The sequence below is a fragment of the Lithobates pipiens genome, unplaced genomic scaffold (genome assembly GCF_037356315.1).
Source record: "Lithobates pipiens isolate NorthernLeopardFrog02 unplaced genomic scaffold, aLitPip1_a1.2 Scaffold_11, whole genome shotgun sequence".
NCBI lineage: Eukaryota > Metazoa > Chordata > Amphibia > Anura > Ranidae > Lithobates > Lithobates pipiens.
The window spans coordinates 3398868-3423067 of NW_027507696.1; the positions used below are offsets into that span (position 1 = coordinate 3398868).

Consider the following 24200-nt stretch of genomic DNA (forward strand, 5'->3'; position numbering starts at 1 on the left):
TATGTGTCCTCATTTCATTCCGGGACACTGTATTGTCCTGGAATGAAGGTGCCCGGGGCACGGGACACAAATGTGAATTGCGGGGCAATCCGGGACATGTGGGCACCATAGTGTGTGTATACATATTATTATTATCGATTTATATAGCGCCAACAGTTTACGCAGCGCTTTACAATGTATAGGGGGACAACACAATTACAGTACAATACAAAAGGTACAGGAGGGCCCTGTTTGTAGAGATTACATTCTAAAGGGAGGGGGTGGTGGTACAAAAGGTAATAGCTGCAGAGAATGATTTGATGGGGGTGGCTCGGGGACAGTTGTTAGGTGGGTGTGGGATAGGCTTCCCTGAATAAATGAGTTTTCAGGGAACTCTTAAAGGTGGACAGGGTAGGGGCTGAGTGGACAGACTGGGGCAGGGAGTTCCAGAGGATGTGAGAGGCTCTGGAGAAGTCTTGAAGGCGAGCATGAGAGAAGGTAACAAGGGAGCTAGAAAGCAGGAGGTCATTGGAGGAGAGGAGGGGACGATTTGGGCGATATCTGCAGATGAGGTTGGTGATGTAGATGAGGGCGAGGTTGTGGATGGCTTTGTATGTTATGGTTAGCATTTTGAATTTTACACGGTGGGGTAGGGGAAGCCAGTGAAGGGATTGGCAGAGAGGGGCAGCAGTCACGGAATGATTAGTGAGGTGTATTAGTCTAGCAGCAGCATTCATAATAGACTGTAGTGGGGATAGCCTGCTTAACCACTTAAGGACCGCCTCATGCCGATGTACGTCATCGCGCTAGCAAACACCGGACTTTCTGTGTGTCCGTGTGTGGCCAAGTCTGTTCGGTAGAAAGTCCGCCGGACTATCCGCCAGATTGTTTGCCGGACTAAGTACGCCGGACAATTCGATCGTGTGTACGCGGCATAATATCAACAAAATTGTGCAAATAAAAGTATAAAAAATACAATCATTATAATCTCCCGTTAAATAAAGTTCTGTTGTGAATTCAAATATAAGTGACTTCTTAAGGGCTTTAAACTTCTGTTTGTATCGTTCACCACCTTGCTTCTCTTATAAACAATAAACAATGCTTGATTGTGCGCCCTCCACCAGCTGTTATATACCCTCCACCTCACCTCAAGCATGAGTTAGATAGACTCAGAAATAAATCTTTACTCCCACTCCTCTATGGACCCTCTGTCGATCAGCTGTTCACCATCTGCCCTTCTCTGCTTCAACCTCCTCCCATATTTCTCAATGAATACAGAGCCATTTCTCCTACATAGAGCTCCGCTCCTTTGATTTTTCCTCCACTTCTGTGGAAAACGCTCCAGTTTTATGCAATTAAAGAAACAGGATACATGGGGGTTAATTACGAAAGGAAAATCCACTTTGCACTCCAAGTGCACTTGGAAGTGCAGTCGCTGTAGATCTGAGGGGGACATGCAAGTAAAATAAAATAAAACAGCATTTTAACTTGCACGATTGGATAATAAAATTAGCAGAGCTTCCCCTCATTTCAGATCTTCCCCTCAGATCTACAGTAACTGCACTTGCAAGTTGTCATGGTTATGCTCTTCTGTTGTTCTGTTACCAACTTTGGCGTGTCCCTGACTATCCCTGTTTGCCTGTGATCCTGACCTTTTGGCGTGTCCCTGACTATCCCTGTTTGCCTGTGAGCCTGAACCTTTGGCGTGAACTCTGCTGTCCTTGTCTGCTTGTGGCCCTGACCTTGGCTTTATCCCCACTATCCTCCTGTTGCCTACTGTGGGTGTGAGCTGGGGGACCCTGGGGGTCGTGACCTGGAGCCAGTTGCAGCCCAGTCCATCCTCACCACTAGAGGCTCTGGTGAACACCTGCTGGCTCTTAGACTCCGCACCCCAGGGAATCTTACTCTCTAACCCCGGTGGGATCCGTCTTGGTGTTCCGGCGGCCCTGCCTTCCTTATCACCTGGACTCCCATCCGCAGCAGTCAGCCATAGGCTCCACAACCTTGCGGTACACTCCTGATCCCTACGGTGTGCATCTGTCACCTGGCCTCTAGGTGACCCGACACAAGTGCAATTTCCTCCCCTCTGCACACGTATTGACCTTTGATTGGTCTTCCTCAGCAGATGGCCGGGCCGCTTCCTCTGAGCCCTTAAATACCCTATAGATGCTATAGTAACCTCACGGGCTTCTTCCTGGCAGTCTAGAGTTTCTAGAGTGTATTCAGAGGTGCCTACTTCCGACAATCACATGAAATAGTGAAAAATATCACTTATATTCATATATATATATATATATATATATATATATATATATATATATATATATATATATATATATATATACACATAATTCCACACCACTTTCCCCTGCCGTGGTAACCGCCCGGAGTACAATCTACACATTCTAAACAATAGTACCGCTCCGTATTCTACACCACTATCGCATTCTGACATATTATATGCCCAATACTTATCTCTATGATGCTTTAACCCTATTAGAACCGAATAACAATCAAATGACTTACTTTTATTAAAATAACTTCCTATTAACCCATACAATATATTTAAAACTACTGCTTGGTAAAGATATCTACTTAATGAATATACCAAGGGGACAATTTGTGGGCTTAAGGAAAAATTGTACCAGAAAAGAGGAATTCATGGGGCGGGCAACCCAGTTTGGAGATAAGTCCTGACAAAAAGGTTATAAAGACATATTCATCAAAAGCAATTAGAAATAGTTTAAAAAAAAATGGACAGGAAGGATTTACTGGCAATTAAAGATAAAGCAGGAGATGAAGGCAAAATAGGAGATGATTTTAGGGTAGTATTAGGCTATAATATCCAAAAGAATAAAATTGAAAATCGAATTAAAAAACATTGGGAGATATTACTGAGGGTAAGGGATTTGGGGGTAGCCCTTCCCCCATTCCCTACATTTGTTTATAAAAAGGCACACAGTTTAAGGCATATATATGGCCCAGGTATACTTGACCCCCCTGTTAAAGGGATAGGAACATTTACACCGTTTTTAACTGGCTTTTATTCACGTGGGAGATGCCTAGCGTGTAAAACCACAAAAAGGAGCAATGTAAAGAAACGGAAGGAATTTACAGCTACCGCCAAAGGAAAAGTCCATAAGATCAAGGATTTCATTACATTCTCATCGGAGGGGGTGGTTTATGTAAGTATGAGGGACTAAATTAACTGCCTCTTAAATTAGTGGGATTATGTAATATTAGGGGGGCCCGATTAGGTTGTCCTGTGACGATAGTTAGTATGTACCATTACCATTATGATTGAGCAATTTTCAGTAGGTATAGGGGTTAATAATAATATCAATTTAAATAGTAAATAAAAAAAATAATATATGATTGATAACCCCTATAAGCCTATATATATATACATACATACAGTGCCTTGCGAAAGTATTCGGCCCCCTTGAACTTTTCAACCTTTTGCCACATTTCAGGCTTCAAACATAAAGATATAAAATTTAAATTTTTTGTGAAGAATCACCAACAAGTGGGACACAATTGTGAAGTGGAACGAAATCTATTGGATATTTTAAACTTTTTTAGCAAATAAAAAACTGAAAAGTGGTGCGTGCAAAATGATCGGGCCCCTTTACTTTCAGTGCAGCAAACTCACTCCAGAAGTTCAGCGAGGATCTCTGAATGATCCAATGTTGTCCTAAATGACTGATGGTGATAAATAGAATCCACCTGTGTGTAATCAAGTCTCTGTATAAATGCACCTGCTCTGTGATAGTCTCAGGGTTCTGTTGAAAGCACAGAGAGCATCATGAAGACCAAGGAACACACCAGGCAGGTCCGTAATACTGTTGTGGAGAAGTTTAAAGCCGGATTTGGATACAAAAAGATTTCCCAAGCTTTAAACATCCCAAGGAGCACTGTGCAAGCGATCATTTTGAAATGGAAGGAGTATCAGACCACTGCAAATCTACCAAGACCTGGCCGTCCCTCTAAACTTTCAGCTCAGACAAGGAGAAGACTGATCAGAGATGCAGCCAAGAGGCCCATGATCACTCTGGATGAACTGCAGAGAACTACAGCTGAGGTGGGAGAGTCTGTCCATAGGACAACAATCAGTCGTACACGGCACAAATCTGGCCTTTATGGAAGAGTGGCAAGAAGAAAGCCATTTCTCAAAGATATGCATAAAAAGTCTCGTCTAAGGTTTGCCACAAGCCACCTGGGAGACACACCAAACATGTGGAAGAAGGTGCTCTGGTCAGATGAAACCAAAATCCAACTTTTTGCCCACAATGCAAAACGATAGGTTTGGCATAAAAGCAACCCAGCTCATCACCCTCAACACACCATCCCCACTGTCACACATGGTGGTGGCAGCATCATGGTTTGGGCCTGCTTTTCTTCAGCAGGGACAGGGAAGATGGTTAAAATTGAGGGGAAGATGGATGCAGCCAAATACAGGACCATTCTGGATGAAAACCTGTTGGAGTCTGCAAAAGACCTGAAACTGGGACGGAGATTTATCTTCCAACAAGAAAATGATCCCAAACATACAGCAAAATATACAAAGGAATGGTTCACAAATAAACGTATCCAGGTGTTAGAATGGCCAAGTCAAAGTCCAGACATGAATCCAATCGAGAATCTGTGGAAAGAGCTGAAAACTGCTGTTCACAAACACTCTCCATCCAACCTCACTGAGCTCCAGCTGTTTTGCAAGGAAGAATGGGCAAGAATTTCAGTCTCTCGATGTGCAAAACTGATAGAGACATACCCCAAGCGACTTGCAGCTGTAATCGCAGCAAAAGGTGGCTCTACAAAGTATTAACGCAAGGGGGCCGAATATTTTTGCACTCCCCACTTTTCATTTTTTTATTCGTTAAAGTTTCAAAAATCCAATAGATTTCGTTCCACTTCACAATTGTGTCCCACTTGTTGGTGATTCTTCACAAAAAATAAAAATGTTATATCTTTATGTTTGAAGCCTGAAATGTGGCAAAAGGTTGAAAAGTTCAAGGGGGCCGAATACCTTCGCAAGGCACTGTGTGTATGTATGTATATGTATATATATATATATATATATATATATAATATAAAAGCTATGTGCCATTGCTCATTTGGCCCACACTCTAGTTGACATACAATACTTACGATTCATATATTAAGAGCAGGGAAAGCTCCCACTGCATAAAAGGACTTATCCTTTCTTATTTATCCTGAGACCTGTGTGGTTGAAACATTTCAAGAAAAAACTTGGCCACTCCAAAGTGTAAAGTCTCAAATTCAGCAAATGTACCTTGCAACGATAAGCACTGGTGTGCTACAGAAAGTGTGTTTTTATCACACAAAGGTTTATGCCCAGATGAAATGGGAACCTTTCTGTAATACAACACGTAGATAATTCCAGGAGAGGGAGTCGAACGCCTTTTAAAATATCACAGGAAACCTGGAAAATTGCGTTGATGCAAGCGGTGACTAGGATAGATAGTCTTTTGGATATCACTAGCCTGACATTTAGGGACAATCCCTACTTGGTCCTTGTGGATGAGGGACTGAAGATATTTGTTGATCCAGGAACCAAGAACTTTCCCCGACAATTTTCGGTCCACATTCATAAAATTAGATTCAAGTAACTTTTTATTCAGACAAATACCAGGGTACAATATATATCTTTAGGGGATTGCGCCTCCCACTCACTATTTATACTACCCCCCTTCTCAATAGAGTATGCTTAATAATACTTATATTCACTAAATAATCACTGTGCCCCCATATTATCCAAAATATATACACAAAACATTAATTTATAATTGCAAAAAATATAGCGTCCTTATTGTGCGATATTTTAATTCGATTGCTCCAACTGTGCCGTCTTAATCACTGATCATCTTCTAATCAAAAGTCCACTTGTGTCAACTAAAATAACCAAAACTGTGCCACCGTCACCAAGCAGAATGGCCACTCACCAGATGTCCCCAATCAGTAAGCCTTCGGTTCATTCAACGGATAACCAATCCACAACGCATTCCTCCCGTTAGCAATTCCTCAACGTCCATATATTCATACAAAATTAAATGGAACCAATATAGCGTAAAATCGTTTTAACTTTAATGGAAAATCAATTAAAAAAACGTATTGCACTCACATTTCAATGTGTCTATTGGCCGACACAATACCAGGGTACAAACATACATAAGGACATAAATGTAAAGGCTTTCCATAATAATACATACTGTCAATGAGGAATATATATGAAAAAGAGATCAAAACAGTGCAATGGAAAGATTATTTATACGGTACCCAAAACAAAACACAGTACAAAATAATAAACTAGATCAGGATAGGAGGTACAGTAACAGACCCATTTTTATGATTTGGCAATGAAAAACAGGACAGGAGAAGGGGAAGAGAAAATAAATAAAAACAGAGAAGCGCTCAAAAGCCACCACAAAAAAGGGAATGGTACATGCCCCAGTAAAACCAGAGGAAGGGTGTGCACACAATTCAATAAGTAAATTAGACATAACTGTTGTGGGTCCGATGTCATGTACCTTTGAGAATTATAGCTATATATCATAATCATGTGCACCTGCAAGCAAGAAAAGGAGAGCCAGGCTCCTGTTTTAAGGGTACTGAAGAGAAAAGTCAAGTGCGATATTGAAAACAAGGAATATTTTTAAAATAAAAACCATCTGACTAGGTGTTTTTATTGATTTTGGTGATTTAATAGCTAGGGGAATCTCAGCTTCTGAAATGACTTGATTGATGGTCTCCTGGGCATTATTAGAAAGAGATTGTAGCCACAAATGTCAGACAAATTTTTAAAATCTGTTGCCTGGTAAGTAAACATTATCCAACTTTGGCCATTTAAAATAATCAAAGGCTTTAATTCTCTTTACGGGGGGATTTTAATCCCTGTATAATTTCTGGGCAAATACCAACATCCTAGCATCCCTATTTCAATATGTAAACATAATGTTGACATATGCCGCGTACACGCGATCGAATTGTCCGGCGTACTTAGTCCGGCAAACAATCCGGCGGATAGTCCGGCGGACTTTCTACCGAATGGACTTGGCCACACACGGACACACAGAAAGTCCGGCGTTTGCTAGCGTGATGACGTACAGCACGTACGACGGGACTAGAAAAAGGAAGTTCAATAGCCAGTAGCCAATAGCTTCCTTTTCGTAATTTGCTTCTGAGCATGCGTCATTCTTAGTCCGCCGGACTAGCATACTGACGAACGTATTGTCCGCTGAAGTCCGGCGGAAAGATTGGACTGCAAAAATACTTTCTTAGTCCACCTGACTTTACGCTGAGAAAGTCCGCTGAAGCCCACACACGATCGAATTGTCTGGTGAAATGCATTTTCGGCGGACTAAGTACGCCGGACAATTCGATCGTGTGTACGCGGCATTATAGACACAAAAGGTTTGGAGGTAGGGGACTTTTACGGTACCAAAAGGTGAAAAACAAAAACAGTATAATAAAAAAATATAAATTACCAAAATTTCACAAACATGTAAAACCTGACATTTATTACAAATTCCTTATGGTCTATAACAGAAACCTGATATAAAGAAACAGGTAACATTCTATTATGAACCAACATAATCTCCATCCCAATATGTTCCAATGTTTGAACATGTTGGGATGGAGATTATGTTGGTTCATAATAGAATGTTACCTGTTTCTTTATATCAGGTTTCTGTTATAGACCATAAGGAATTTGTAATAAATGTCAGGTTTTACATGTTTGTGAAATTTTGGTAATTGTTGAATAAATTTATATTTTTTTATTATACTGTTTTTGTTTTTCACCTTTTGGTACCGTAAAAGTCCCCTACCTCCAAACCTTTTGTGTATACCGTATTTATCGGCGTATAACACGCACTTTTTCCCCCTTAAAATCGGGGGAAAGTCGTGGGTGCGTGTTATACGCCGATCCCCACTGTCTGCGAGTCAAAAATACCGAGCGCCGCCGAAAAATACAGAGCGCGGCCGAAAAATACCGAGCCAATTGTTCGGCTCCGCTCGTAGTCCCGCCTCCCTGCTGTTTCTCTAGCGAGCGCTGCCGAAAAAAACCGAGCCGACTCTACTGTGTACTCGGCTCGGCGTCCCACCCATACTGGGCGAGCGGAGCCCAGCCGAATACACAGTACAGACGGCTCGGTCTTTTTCGGCAGCGCTCGCTAGAGAAACAGCAGGGAGGCGGGACTACTACGAGCGGAGTCGAGCAAGTCGGCTCGGTATTTTTAGGCGCTCGCTCGGTCTGTCTCGGCGGTGGGAAATTTAAACATGGACAAGGCTGTAAACGGTGCTGGACAAGCTGCAAATGACACTGCAAAGCTGCAAATGACACTGATCATTCTGCAATGATGGACAAGGCTGCAGATGGACACTGATAAGGCTGCATTGACGGGCATTTAAATGTAAGTTTTTTTTTTTCCTTAAACTTCCCTCCTAAAACTTTTTTCCTTAAAATGCCCTCCTAAACTTGGGGTGCGTGTTATACGCCGGTGCGTGTTATACCCCGATAAATACGGTATATGTTTCTTCTTGGGATGTTGGTTCTATAAATGTGAGAAATCTGAACGGATACCCGTCGGAGAACTTTTTCAAATAATGTTGACATATAGGTCTATAGGACTTTAGCAGTATCTATAAGCTCTATCAGTACTCACTACAAAATAGAGTATATATTTTCTATTTTAGAGCATTGATGAAGTTTATAGATTTCACAAACATCCCATCGGGTTGTATATCAAAATTATGCTCAGAACTCTTAACATCCAGAAATCCAAACTTTACCGTGACACGTTGCTTTCAAGGTAAACTGGAAGTGCGCATGAATTATTCACGCCAGCTGAGCAGTGTGGCTTTCAGAGGCTAAATTCTCATCTCCTGCTGTGGACTGGTGTGTCAGTGATGTGTCACTAATTTCCTACTATACTGACACCTGGGGACTGCCAGGCTCGCGGCCTGGATTCTTCTCTGCTTACGCACTACATTGTTATACTCGCTGAGAGGTCTGTCTGACCTGTAAAGCCTGGGACCTGCAGTTTGGCCAACTCCTTGCTACAAAATAAAGGCATTAAGCTCATGCGTTTGCACTGGATAACAGAAGCTCATTCTGGTTTGGCAGGAAGGATAGGCTTTAAAAAAAGGTTCCTGATAAGCAGGCATGTACTGGCCATAGGGACTGTAGGGAGTTTCCCGGTGGGCCGATGGCTCAGTGGGCCGGTTTCAGTGACAGCCAGGGGCATTGCTGGGGGGGACTTTTGGGGCTATAGCCCTGAATCTGGAGCCCATAGCCCCGAGTCTGTCCAGGAGTCCCCAACCACAGGGTCCTGGCCCACTACCTGCCCTCTTTCTGGTGACCCTGATGTAAGGAGGGGCTCTCTGGGGAACCTGATGTAAGAGAGAGGCTCTCTGTGGACCCGTATGTAAGGGGGGGCTCTGTGGGGACCCGGATGTAAGGGGTTGGCTCTCTAGGGACCCTGATGTTAGGCAGATGATCTCTGGGGACTCTGATGTAAGAGGGGCTCTCTGGGGACTCTGATATAAGGGGAAAGCTATATGGGGACCCTGATGTAAGGGGAGGCTCTCTGGGGATCCTGATGTAATTGGGGGGCTCTCTGGGGATCCTGATGTAAGTGAGGGGCTCTCTGGGGACCCTGATGTAAGGGGGGCTCTCTGGGTGCTTTTTTGCCCAATTGCGTACAGTTTATATACTGTTTTTTGCCTGTTTGCAAAATTAAAGTGGGCCGGTCTGGATGAAGTCCAGGGCCAAATTTTTGTCACAGTCCAGCCCTGCTGATAAGGAACACCAAGAAAGATTCAGCTTCTACAAGAACCCGAATATTCAGTCTACAGTTAATATAAATGTGTAGGCTTACTTACCAGTGATTCAAATTTGCCCCTTATGTGGCTTTACCTATCTTTTAGGAAAACTCTGGAGCTAAAAGTGAGAGCTGAGGTCCGACACTTGCTGTAGTCAGTTTCCTGATCTCTTGCTGATAACAATAACTTTCCATGGTTGGGAGGATTGTAAAACACTGTATGGCTCGGCTCTGTGATTTGTTTCTATTGTGTAAACTCACAAGCTGGGAGGCAGCATATGTAATCAACATGAGATAATGAGGTTCACAGAACAATAAATATCAAACCTTAGGGGGGGGGGGGGGTTCTCTGTATTGACTATCAGTCTCCAGAACCATCCTCAAATTAGCTAAGGGGCTAATATGAAAAATAACTAATCCTGCATATTAAAATAATTTAAGAATGACTACTGAAGTATTGGGGTGATCCTAAATGACTAATTGTTTTTAATCCTTACACACATAAGGATTACACATATACACATAAAACAAATCACTAAAGTGGATGTAAACCTGATTCGTGAAATTTGACCTGGCATATAGTTACATAGTTACATAGTTAGTAAGGTTGAAAAAAGACACCAGTCCATCCAGTTCAACCTGAGTGAGTTTCTACAATTGTCCCTATACCTGTATATTGCACACTCACATCGGTCCCTACCCTCAAGGAGCCCACAATCCAAGGTCCCCATTCATATACTAGGGCCAATTTGGGACAGAAGCCAATTAACCTACCTGCATGTCTTTGGATTGTGGGAGGAAACTGGAGTACCCGGAGGAAACCCATGCAGGCACAGGGAGAACATGCAAACTCCAGGCAGGTAGTGTCGTGGTTGGGATTCAAACCAGCAACCCTTTTTACTGCTTGGTGAGAGTGCTAACCACTACACCACTGTGCCGCCCATAAATCTGTAATGTTTACATATCTCTCTCCAAAGCCCGGTCTTTATGCTGCTCTGTGCTTCTGTTATCAGCATGATAACTTCTGACAAGCTCTTACAGAGGAGTTAAAAGCAGCTCGAAATTTGTGGGGTGGGTGCTATAAATAGGTTAGCAGAGAGCTTGTCTATTCACAGAACAGCTCTGCAAGTATCTGCCTTTCCTTTGACTATGTGGAGCTGGGGGGGGGTGTGTGCCTTTCCTCCAATCAGCTCTCACACAGTGTGTGCCAAGACGCCACTCCCACAGCTGAAACGGGAAGAAAAAAAATCTAACACAATGTTCACTTTCTAACCAGCATATAAAGCTGAAGACAGCAGATATACAAATACAACTTATGTAGGGAAATGTGTTTATTCTCTGTGTATCATCTGAGGCTATTCACTTCACTGGGTATAGGAGAGAATTTACATTCATTTTAATGTATATATTCCTATAGATAAATGTCAGTGTTTAAGAATCCTGTTTCTATTCAAATTTTGAAAGAATACATTGTTTCATTTTTAATGATGTATTTCATTAATACAGCTGGAAAATCGTAATTAGAAAATAGCCATTGGATTGTCTTGGCTAGTAGATTCTGCTGAGTCCTTTAGTTCCGCAACAGCTGCTGAGCTGCTGGTGGATATTTTATAACTGAGGCTTTACTGATAAAATAAAGTTCTTTTTTTCTGCAAAGAAAGCTTCCATATCCTTCCCCATTTCCTTGATCGGCCCACCTTGTCCGTTCAGGCAGAAACAACATTTAAATGAAGCGGGGAGGCATTAATTATTGAGCAGCATAGGGAAAACACAAATTTTTATTTTTTTTCCTCTGCTTTAAGGTTATAATTACAGTCAGGTGTTTAAAGCAGACTGACATGTTTGCCGCAGATGGTTTGAAAACTGGAAGAATCGCAACAAGTTTAATTTGGGGCTCCTTGAGTAAAAGTTAACCTGTTAGATTCCCAATGAACGTCGTTTGGAATTTAACATGTCACCTGACCTGACCCTGAGACTCTAAATCTATCTATCTATATCTATCTAAATCTTTCTAAATCTATCTAAATCTATCTATCTAAATCTATCTATCTAAATCTATCTAAATCTATCTATCTATATCTATCTATCTAAATCTATCTAAATCTATCTATATCTATCTAAATCTATCTATCTAAATCTATCTAAATCTAAATCTATCTATCTATATCTATCTAAATCTATCTATCTAAATCTATCTAAATCTAAATCTATCTATCTAAATCTATCTATCTAAATCTATCTATCTAAATCTATCCTTAGCCCCCAGCTAAAATATGCTGTCTTAATAAAGCAAGAAAGGGTCGCCTTCTTTTTTGTTCTCTCAGTTTCATAGGGCAGATTTTCCCTCACTTCCTATATTGCTCCTGGGACCAGGGCCGGACTTACCATTGGGCTTGACTGGGCTCAAGCCATTGGGGCCCACCCCAATAGGGGGCCCCCGTGGAGATACATAGCCGAGTGTACTCGGCTCGGCTCCGCTCACAGTCACGCCCAGTCCGGCACTATGATGGACATAACACAGGGACTGGGTGTGACTGTGAGCCAAGCCGAGTACACTCGGCTGCTTTAACTACATATTCGGCGACCCATCGCAGTTTGCTACGGAAGTGATGTTCCGTCGCCGCCATCTTGCTACACCCCACACTCGTCCACAGTAAGGATACACTGAGAAGGGGTAAAGCGGACAGGTTGTTACACTCACCGGAGTTTTGCATTTTAGACGTATTTATAACATTAAAGTTAGTATATAGTGAAATACAGTACTTACAACTCCGTCTGACTACTTAGATGTTGAATATTAAAAGCAGCGAACTTCTCTCAGATTTGCAAACCTGTGAGATGAGCAGGGTTGCAGCTGCTTTTAAAAATTCAAGATCTAAGTAGTCAGAGTTCTAAGTACTGTATTTAACTATATAAACTGACTTTACTGTAATAAATACTTGTAAAATGCAAAACAACCTGTCCGCTTTACCCCTACTTAGTGTATCCTTACTGTGGACGAGTGTGGGGTGTACCAAGGTGGCGGCGACGGAATGTCACTTCCGTAGCAAACTGCGATGGGTCGCCAAATATGTCGTTACACCACCGAGAGGACCCGAGAGCCGTCGAGATACACAGGACTCTGTATCTCTGTGGCGCCATTTTTAAACTTCAAGACTGCAATGACAAGGCTGCAAATGACACTGGGGCATGACTGCAATGACAAGGCTGCAAATGACACTGGGGCAAGGCTGCAAATGACACTGGGGCAAGGCTGCAAATGACAAGGCTACACTGACAAGGCTGCAATGACACTGAACAAGGGTGCAGATGGATGGACAAGGCTGCAGATGGACACTGGTAAGGCTGCATTGATGGGCATTTAAATATAAGTTTTTTTCCTTAAACTTCCCTCCTAAAAGTTTTTTCCTTAAAATTCCCTCCTAAACTTGAGGTGCATGTTATACGCCAATAAATACGGTAATGTATAAAAGGCAGGGCCCCGAAAGTGACTCAAACCCAGGGGCCCCCACCAACCAAAGTCCTGCCCTGCCTGGGACAGAAGGGAAAATCTCACTAACAGGGATACAGACAGTAACAACATGTTTGAGGGAAGTGTTACATTTCTATGTCAGATTTTTCTATTTAACAATGGCTGCCAATTTTGATTGCAGGCACTTCCTCCAGATGGAATTCAAATATTTGCTTCTCAGCTCCACACACACCTAACCGGGCGTACAGTGACCACCGTAAATGTCCGGGATGGCAAAGAAGTTGAGATTGTCAATATAGATAAACATTTCAGTCCACATTTTCAGGTAAGAACTGTCATTGTCCGAGCGACTACAGAGGAAGTGTGAGAACTCTCCCTTTGCATCTGCCGATAGACCTAAAGTGATTGGTGCATCTGAGCCACTACATCCGTCTGGTATTTTGGCCAGTGGGGGGGGGGGCCCAAACTCGGCCTATGTCTCTAAGGATGACTTGACTGCAGCATTGGCGGGACTGGAAAGAAAGATTGCTGGTTTGTTCAGCTCCATGGCAAAGGGCGGTAAGAAGCGGGAGAGGTCCTTTTTTTCCAGATCCCCATCAGAGGAATGTTGACGGGGAGATGGTCAGAGTAGAACTTGAAGGAGGTCAGACATTGGAGTCATTCTCCCGAGAACTCCAAGCCCGAGCAAGCACAGGGGCTCAGAGAGTGTTAGTACAATCTCTTTCTGAAATGGTTTGTTCTGGCTTGGAGTCGTCATTAGTCAAAATATTCTTTGGGTCCTTCTTCTAGTCCTATGTCACAGGGTGAAAATGTTTTGAGGTCCCATTCCTCTTTCTGGGGGTTCATTGCTTGCTACAAAACTGTGGTACTTTCCGTATGGGAATGTTTTTTGTTTTTTTTTCTATTGAAAAGCCTGTGGTGTGCAAAACACACCCAAAAACTTCCACTTGGTGCCAAAAAAAGTTCACACACATCAAGAGTGAACACAAAAACGTGCAACAGATGTACCACTGTCCTCCACGAGGAAGGACCTTACCCTGATCCTCCGGGGCGTTAGGCTCCAGATGGGGACTGAGGTACCATACATGGCCCATCTGGCAAAAACCAGACGACCGCCTTTCTCCGGAAGGTCTGCCGAAACAGACCCACCCAGGTACTTGGGTAGGGTCTCCCCCCCGAAGGGAGACCCCCAGAGAGAGAGGGCGAACCAAGCCAGAAGGCCTATGTCCACCCTCCCACAAGACTTTCAGGGTTGGCCCGAGGACCAACACCCTACTCGCCACACGTGCAGTGACAACATAAAACGTGACACACAACACTCAAAAAAAAAAATAAAGTGGGGAAGGGATAGTGACGAGGAGAGTGAAAAAGAGTGGCCATTGTGTAATACAATGGCCAGGCCCTCCAGCCAGGAATCAAAAATTCCTCTGGTCCTAGCCAAAAGGCCCGGCCCTAGAGGCAGGTGTGAAAAGGCATGTGTTATGGTGACGTGACCAAGGTGCCAAACATCAAAGTGATTAAATCACAGTGAAAGTAAGGCACCCCACTTCAGGGGCACATCACCACAGGCTTATCAAAAGCATCCCCGACCCGTATGGGAATGGTTATAAAGGTCAGGAATTCCTGTCTGTTTGTTCCTGCCAGTGTCCATTTAACCCATCTTTTAAATGACAATGAGTATGTGCACACGTGACACTTACTGAGTGAGTGGCATTATGGGATTTGCATTCACAATTTAAATCTTTAAACCCTCAGAGGCAGCACATGGAACAGCATATGAGAAAAGGTGACAACATCTTTAGAAATGGACTGAAATGTGCAATAAAGTGATTTGGGGAAAAAGTTTAAAAGTGGAGTTTTATTCTGAGACAAAATGATGGTGGATAGTGATTATATACAACTCACTGGCATTCCGCAGACCATTTTAAAATTCTGTTTGCTGTGAATTAATTTGCCCTCACACATTTTATTTTACTGCCAACAGGAAATCAGGATGCTAAAGAAGCCCGTCCAAGTCTTGCCAGTAAGTCAGATTATATTGTGCTACATTCTTTCATATTGCTTTAAAAACAAATCACAAGTGGGATACAAAAATAATTTTGAGAAATATTTTTCTGAATTGTTAAACATTACTGTATTTCACAAGATTGTTGTGGGGAAGGTGACACTGCTCTGCCCAGTTCTCTCCTTGGATTACAGGATTCCTCTAACTTGAGATATAAAATATATTATTACTTTTGAATATATTTATAAATGATATAGGTTCTGGGATTAAAGGTACCATTTCAGTTTTTTGCACTTGACATCAAGCTATGCATTGTTTAATTGGGAAATTATGTGGCAAATGATGTTTAATGTTGATAAATGTAAAGTTATGCACTTGGGGGCCAAGAGTCTGCATACATACTGGGGGGGGGGGGGAAATCAATGGGGGAGAAGGATCTGGGTGTCCTGCTAGATCATAAGCTTAATAATAGCATGCAATGCCAAGCTATGGTTTCCAAAGCGAGCAAAATCCTTTCCTGTAGCAAAAGAGGTGTAGACTCCAGAGAGAGAGAGACATCTGTTCATCCCTGTACAAATGATTAGTAAGACCTCACCTTGAATATGCAGTTGAGTTTTGGGCACCAGTTCAAAAAAAGGATATCGGGGAACTAGAGAAAATGCAGAGAAGAGCAACTAAACTGATAAGAGGCATGGAGGAGTTCAGCTATGGCGATAGATTAGAGGAACTGAATTTTTTTCTCTCTTGAGAATAGGAGATTAAGGGGGGGATATGTCCAACATGTATAAATACATAAGTGGCCCATGTAGTGAATATGGAAAGGTTTCTTCACAGTTAGCCCTTGTACACACGATCGGAGATTCCGACGGAATGTGTCCGATCGGAGCGTTTTGTCGGATATTCCGACTGTGTGTGGTCTGCATCGGACTGTTTCCATTGGAATATCCGTCGGACCAAATTTTACAACTTGCCGGAAATATTTTCAGACAAAATGCTCCGATCGGACATACTCCGATCATGTGTAGAGAATTCCGATCGGACAAAGTGCCACGCATGCTCAGATCAAATTCCTACATCAAAACTATTGGCTACTAGCCTGAACGTAGTCCCGTCGTAACGAAATTACGTCATCACGTTCTGAAAGATCAGATTTTCCGACAACTTTGTCCGACCGTGTGTATGCAACAGTTTCAGACAAGATCCGTCTGACAAAATCCGACGGATTTGGTTGTCAGAATCTCCGACCGTGTGTACAAGGGCTAAGAGCTGTGAAAATGTAGAATAGACTCCCTCAATGGCTGGTTCTGTCCAGCTCAGCAGATTGCTTTTAAAAAGGCCTGGATTCTTTCCTAAATGGGCATAATATAACTAGATACTAACATTTATAGGTAAAGTTGATCCAGGGAATATCCAATTGCCTATTGTGGGATCAGGAAGGAACTTTTTCCCCTGCTAAAGCAAATTGGATTATGCTTTGCTGGGGATTTTTTTTTTTTTTGCCTTCCTTTGGATCAACTTTTGCTATAGGATTGTATCATTAAGGCCCCTTTCACACAAATGATCCGTTCAGGCCCGCCTGTCAGTTTTTTCAGGTGGACCTGAACGGATGCTCCATAGAGGTCTATGGAGTGTCGGATGTCAACAGTGACAAGTCCGCTGACATCCGACCCGCTCCGATCTGAAAAAGTGTGACGGAGGAAAAAGCTATTTTTCCATCAGTCATCAGATCGGGTGATGACGGACACTGCGGTCCGTCATCATCCAATCTCCCATAGCGGAGAGCGGCTCTGTGACAGGTCCATCCCTGTGCAGTGTGCAGAGATGGACCTGTCATCTTCTGCTCAGCGGAGATCGCTCCCGCGTTCAGGCTAGTAGCCAATAGCTTTGGTCTAGGAATTTGATCTGAGCAGGCGTAGCACTTTGTCTGATCGTAATTCTCTACACACAATCGGACAAAGTCCGATCAGGTCATGTTATCGGAAAGTTTTATAGCCCTGCTCTAAAACTTTGTCTGTCGGATATTCCGACGGAAACAGTCCGATGGAGACCACACACAGTCAGATTATCCGACAACACGGTCCGATCGGACATTTTCCGTCGGAATGTCCGACCGTGTGTACAAGGGCTAAATGATGTCTGGTGTGTTACTGACTCTTATTTTACATCAGTTTGAATGTAATTGCTTAATTCTGAACACAGTTACAACCCCAGTTATAAGAGGGTGTGCACACTTATGCAACCACATTATTTTATTTTTACTTCCCCTCCCTAAAATAATACAATGGTTTATTGTATGGTAAGATGTCCTCTGTCCCCATCACCTCCCCCCCACCCCCACAGTAATTTCCTCCTCTGCCCCCTTCACTTCCCCCCCCAGTAATGTCCTCCTCAGCCCCCTCACATCAGTGTCCTTCTCTCTGCTGTGGCAAGACGCTGTCACCGAGACACTCATATCAGTGTACTGCTACTGTCCTCCTGCCCTCTGCTGTGGTGAGGCACCACGGCCACCGAGACCCAAAACCGAGTGTTACTGCTTTCCATTCAAAAATTGTGCCAGGCGGCGCCATTAGACCACTGCGCATGCCATTCCCATGTGTTCCTGCAGGACTCGAGCCCTGATCACCAGTAAGCTCCAAATAGATTGTATCTTACACAGGGCTTTTTGTTGGAGAAGTGAAGGGAGAACTTTTACCCTGCCCTCACATGACTGCACTTGACCCCTGTTACTGGCCAGTGGCTACCAATTGTCATGGTTATTCAGTGATCTTCCTCTGTTTGCTTACCTCCCCTCATGTGTTCTGACTAAGAGGCCAGCCACTTCCACCTGGTGGTTTTTATAACCTCTCCTCTAAGCATGGCCCCACCCCAGGCCCTGTCAGGGAACCCTATATTAACCTGTGCACCGCAAGCCAGCAGGGCTGATCAACCATTGTGTATTCATTATGTGTTTGGCTTCCTGTTTCCTGCTTGCCGTGTGCTCTACGTTTGTCTCTGTTACCGACCTTGGCGTGTTCTCAACGATTCCTGTCTGCTTGTGACCTTGACCTTTTGCATGTCCCTGACCATCCCTGTCTGCCTGTGACCCTGAACCTTTGGCGTGTACTCTGTTGTTCCTGTCTGCTAGTTGCCCTGACCTCTGCTGTATCCCCTTACTATCCTTGTCGTTCCAGCCTGCTGCTTCCTTCTCCTGTAGTCTACTGTGAGTGTGAGCTGTGAGACCCTAGGGGCCACGACCTGGAGCCAGACTGCAGCGAAGTCCATCCTCACCACTGGAGGCTCTGGCGAACACCTGCAGGCTCTTAGACTCCGTGCCCTGGGGAATCTATGCTCCAGCTCCCATTGGGATCTGTGTTAGTTATCCTGTAGACCTGTGTCCTAAATATCCCTGGGTACAATCCGCAGCAGTCAGTCCTAAAGTCCACTACCTAGCGGTGCACTTCCGACTCCTACGGAGTGCATCTGTCACCTGGTCTCAGGTGACCTGACACCAATGCTACTGGCCAGCACTCCATCATAGTAGAGAGTCAACTGTTACCCATACTTGCAAGTACCTTCACTCTCACTCCAAGTGGACAATTGGAGCAGCAGGAAAGAAGAGGGAAGGCAGCTATAAGCGGCAAAGGGCGGGCTTTTATGTAAAGCTGTAGCTTTGTCCTGCACAGCTTCACTTTGAACGCATCTCCATAGGTTTAGATTCAAGATCATTCTAAAGATACACAACAGAGGGTGATAGAGGAGGAAACACATTTTGTTGAGCCATATCATATATATATATATATATAGGGCTGTAAAAATTAGAGATTATATTCTTGATTTATCAATAAATTTTGATCGGTAATCACCTCTCCGCTGGCTTCCGGGTCTTCACGGAGTTCCGTTGGAGATCCGGTGACGTCACGGACATCCACATCACTGGACTCCTCCCCCCCTTCCCCAAGTGCCTCCATCTGCTAATGAAGGGAAGGGGGGAGGAGTCCGGTGACATTGAAGTCCTGATTGAACATAACGCGTATGAGGGAGGAGCTCTGCATGACGTCACCCGCTGCTGCCCTACGGAACTAACACGATTGTCGGCCTTACATGCTGTGTTTTTATCATCTTTATGTGAGTAGTTTGTGTTTGAACACAAAAATGTATTCTTATACTTAAGCGGTGAGCACTTTGATCTTTTTTTTCTACCCATGATCTGGCGTCCTTGCTGAGATCTAAGGAGACGTGAGAGAAGTTTATGGTCCGTGTTAACCCTTTTTGATACCCGCTTGCATGACCACCTGTTTGCACAGGGGTCCGTGCCACAAAGTGAGAGTGATTAGTTAGACCGGAGGTGGAGGGATTGTCGCGCTACTGTGGAAAAAAAAAATGACATACGTCAGTGCTACAGTTTGAATTTAAAACGTATTTGTGTGAACTGTGAAGTTAAGTCATGGATTGTGGAACCTAACTAGTGTCGGGTGATTGTATATAGTGTATACCACATTTACCACTGACTAATGCAGAGTTGCAATGCAAGGAGATCAGCTAAAAGTAGTTGGATCTGTATGTGCGTTATAATTAATCAAAATTAGTTGATTAATCGATGAAAAAAAATTGATTAATCAAACACGAAAATTTGAATCAGTAACAGCCCTAATATATATATATATATATATTCCAATCTCAATTTTTTACTGTAACAAAAATGTCACGAGCTTCACTCCTAAGTGACACTTCAGTTTTATACGTACATCTGTGGTCTGAAGCACCCACTGGCTTCATATATCTCTCTGAGACACCACTAATGAGATCTACCCACACACGTTTATTCGTTTGACTTTATCTGGGACACTTATATTTAGCTATGTGTTAGCCACAGAAATTGTGGAACTGGGAACTGTGATTGGTGTACGATGCGACTAGAGTCTCCCAGAGAGATATAAGATTCCCCCGATGTATCACAGGGTTAGTACAGCAACCTGTACACTGTATATTGCAGTACCTTTCCTGTCTCTGCAGCACAGTGAGCCGCAGCAAAGGTGTTGGTAGGATCGTGAAAGACCTGAGGCACTCCTATGCACTCCAAATTGAAAAATGATATGGTGCGCCTCCTGCGCCATAGTGAACGGTGGATGGCTAATGTGCTGTAAACAAGTTTTGGGAGTGGTAATAGAAGTGTTTAGGAAAAGCGGAAAAGCCTGGCAAATCAGACTTGTCGGGTCAAATTTTGACACGGTGCTAACGCAAACCATGTAATTAACACTGGGGGCTACAATGCACACAGTTTTGACAGGCGTTCGTGAAACTTTAAAAACACTCATGAAACGCCTGCTTTTGAAGTTAGTGTAAACTTAGCCTTAAAGAGGAAAATCCTTAAAACAGTCAGGGAATACATTAACGGCCAACAACTGTTAAGACAAGTAACACTTTCATCAGAAGTACAGTTTGTGATTACAATATACCATATGGCGTTTAGGGGTCAGGAGTATATAATGTATGGTATGGAGTGCAATGGTCAGAGGTATGTAATGTACAGTGCATAGTACAGAGCGCAGCAGCCATAAGTGTGTAAAACACAACAGTAAAATATATGTACCACACAGCGCAGCATACAGTATAGTGTAATGTACCACCGCATGTTACATAATCTTGACTGTCGCAATCTGTTTGCTGTGTTGTATATTGCATACTCCTCACCACTACACCTGTATATAGAACCACACACTATATAACCACCTATTGCTCATCTCTGCACCCCTCTTCCACTTCTTACCGCTGCCCCCCCCCCCCCCCCAATCCACAGCTAAATTCTGTGCCTTGTTCCCAACCAATTTCTGCTTCACAGCTTACTCCCATCCACAGCTCTCACCTCTGTACCCTTCTACTCCATCCACAGCTCTCACCTCTGTACCCTTCTACTCCATCCACAGCTCTCCCCTCTGTACCCTTCTACTCCATCCACAGCTCTCACCTCTGTACCCTTCTACTCCATCCACAGCTCTCACCTCTGTACCCTTCTACTCCATCCACAGCTCTCCCCTCTGTACCTAGCTCCCACCATTAGCCATAGCTCTCACCCCTGCATAGCCCCCTTCATCTACAGCTTTTACCTCTGTAACACCCCAACCCATTCACAGCTCTCACCAGGGCCGTTTTTCAGGCAGGGCAAAAGGGGCAGCTGCCCTGGGCCCTGTCATGGTTGTGGGGCCCAAAGCAGCTGCCTCATAATTGGCAACTATCCTGATTTAAATTCCCTTGTCCCTTGAGATTTTAGTCCTGTGCTGTGTCCCAATATCTCAGTGTGAAGTGCTGCTACTAATGCTGCCCAGCTCTGCCCTATTGTTGTGTAAAGATGACTCACCGTAGACCCTGTGTTTACATGTAAATTACCGGCATTCATATGTAAATAGCAACAGCATTCATATGTAAATAGGGTCAGCTGACGGCATTAATATGCATATCATGTCCCCCTAAGGACTTATCCACAGTAATCTCTAGCAACCAATCAACAAGCAGAAATCATGTGCTGTAACCTCTAGCAACTAATCCGTGAGCTGTAATGTGTTCTGTAGCCTCTAGCAACCAGTCAGTGAGCAGTAATGATACACTGTAACCTCTGGAAACCAATCGCAATCGCTGCCTGATCTGATTTTGGTTCTAGCTGCTATTTATTGTGTGTCTTAGCCCTTGTACACACGGTCGGACATTCCGACAACCAAATCCGTCGGATTTCGTCCGACGGATTTTGTCCAAAACTGTTACATACACACGGTCGGATAAAGTTGTCGGAAAATCCAATCGTTCAGAACGTGATGACGTTATTTCGTTACGACGGGACTACGTTCAGGCTAGTAGCCAATAGCTTTGATGTAGGAATTTGATCTGAGCATGCGTGGCACTTTGTCCGATCGTAATTCTCTACACATGATCGGAGTATGTCCGATCGGAGCAGTTTGTCGGAAAATTTTACCAACAAGTTGGAAAACTTGGTCCGTCGGATACTCCGACGGAAACAGTCCGATGGAGACCACACACAGTCGGAATATCCGGCAAAACGGTCCGATCGGACACATTCCCTCGGAATCTCCGACCGTGTGTACAAGGGCTAAGAGCAGGTGGAGAGAAAAACTGCATGGGGGGGGCCCAAGAAAAGTTTTGCCCAGGGTCCAATCAATATTAAAGATGGCCCTGGCTCTCACCTTTGATTGGTGGAGTATCCCCAACCCAACATCAGTACTGGCCAAAGAGGGAAAATCCACCCCCGTCCCCTAGCTCAGTCCTTCCTTGACAAATATAGAGCCATTTATTTAATTGTACATCTAGAACTGGTTTATAGCCCAGGTACAGTCTAAATTTACAGCTATTATCTAACTATCCACCCAAAATATCTGGTTTATCCCATGGATACAAGATCGATACACAGTACATATTTTATGGGCTGTCCATCTAGAACTGCTGGTTTATACCACAGATTCAAAAATTGGTGTATCTCGCACTGACATATATCGAATAGCAGCCAGAACAACACGAAGACAAGTGTAAATCAAAAATTAGGTGAAAAGTAAAATTGTGTGCAGTGCTCAAGAAAATGCAAAATTGTACAAAAACAAGTGTACACACTGTGCTATCGCTGCAAAAAACTAATAATAATGAAAAAGAGATGTGGAATTCACACCCAAACTGTGGGCCATCTTGTTTTGGAACATAAAAATATATAGATACAGATACAAGCTAAATCCTAGAACAATTTATCCAACTGTTCATTTTCTAACACCAATACAGCCTACATATAGAAGCATTTTATCCAACTCTCTATCTAGAACCACTGGTTTATATCCTAGATCAGCCTTTCTCAACGTTTTCAACACAGAGGAACCCTTGAAATAGTTCTCCAGTCTCGGGGGGAACCCCTGCTTAAAAAATTAGAATGCTACAACTCATGATACATTAGTGTGATGGTCAGTGAGAAGAATGGTCCTTACACTTGCGGTCATTGGGAAGAATTACCTCCTTACAGAGAGCTAAAAAGATCAATGGTGTGAGTGGGAACTTATGTGAGAGGCAGAAATTGTTCAATGCTGAAGGAACCCCTACAACCTCTGGAGGAACCCTAGGGTTCCACACAGGGCTGTTTTTAATATTGATCGGGCCCTGGGCAAAACTTTTCTTGGGCCCCCATCAGGGGCGTACCAAGCAGGGGGCGGGGGGGCATTCCGCCCCAGGTGCCACATATTGAGGGGGGTGTAAGTGGCTGGGTGGCATTGCTATGGGGTTCACTCTGCACTCAGACACTGTCTGACAGAATCCTGAAGGGAATCCCTGGCTCTGGCTGCTCTGTTTTTTGTGAGTTTTTTGTGAGCTGGAACACCCCCAGCACTGTGGCCGAAATAGTATGGTCTAGTTTCTGTTTTCACCTGCTAGCTCCACCCACCACTGCTGAGCAGCCGAGCTGAGTGTGTCATCATTCAGCGCGGGGGTGGTTGCTGTTACACTCTGTGTCCACATCATCTTCCAGAGTCTAAACCTCCCTAGCTGAAGCTGAGAGCCGAGGTGAGCTGGTGATAGGGGATGTTGGAGGAGTGTGTCTGTCCTGCCATCCTTACTGTGCTGGTCTGTCATAGAAGGGGGGGTTGCTGTGTAGTAGGTATAGTGTAGCTGACCTGACGGGGGGGGGGTGCAGAATACAGTCGTGTGCTATGTACAGGTTGTAGACTCCAGATTTGTGCTATATACAGGTTGCAGAATCCAGGCGTGTGCTGTGTACAGGTTGCAGAATGCAGGCGTGTGCTGTGTACAGGTTGTAGACTCCAGATTTGTGCTATATACAGGTTGCAGAATCCAGGCGTGTGCTGTGTACAGGTTGCAGAATGCAGGCGTGTGCTGTGTACAGGTTGCAGAATGCAGGCGTGTGCTGTGTACAGGTTGCAGA

At 43.8% G+C, this 24200-nt stretch overlaps 1 protein-coding gene across 1 annotated transcript in view; it reads left to right on the forward strand.

The window, feature by feature from the left end:
* Positions 1–24200, forward strand: part of DBH (dopamine beta-hydroxylase) — a 107843-nt gene that overhangs the window by 52428 nt on the left and 31215 nt on the right. Inside the window, exons 7-8 of the mRNA XM_077468191.1 lie at positions 13475–13618; positions 15278–15316. Of these exons, the coding sequence (XP_077324317.1) occupies positions 13475–13618; positions 15278–15316 (183 nt within the window). The remainder of the gene's footprint in view (positions 1–13474; positions 13619–15277; positions 15317–24200) is intronic.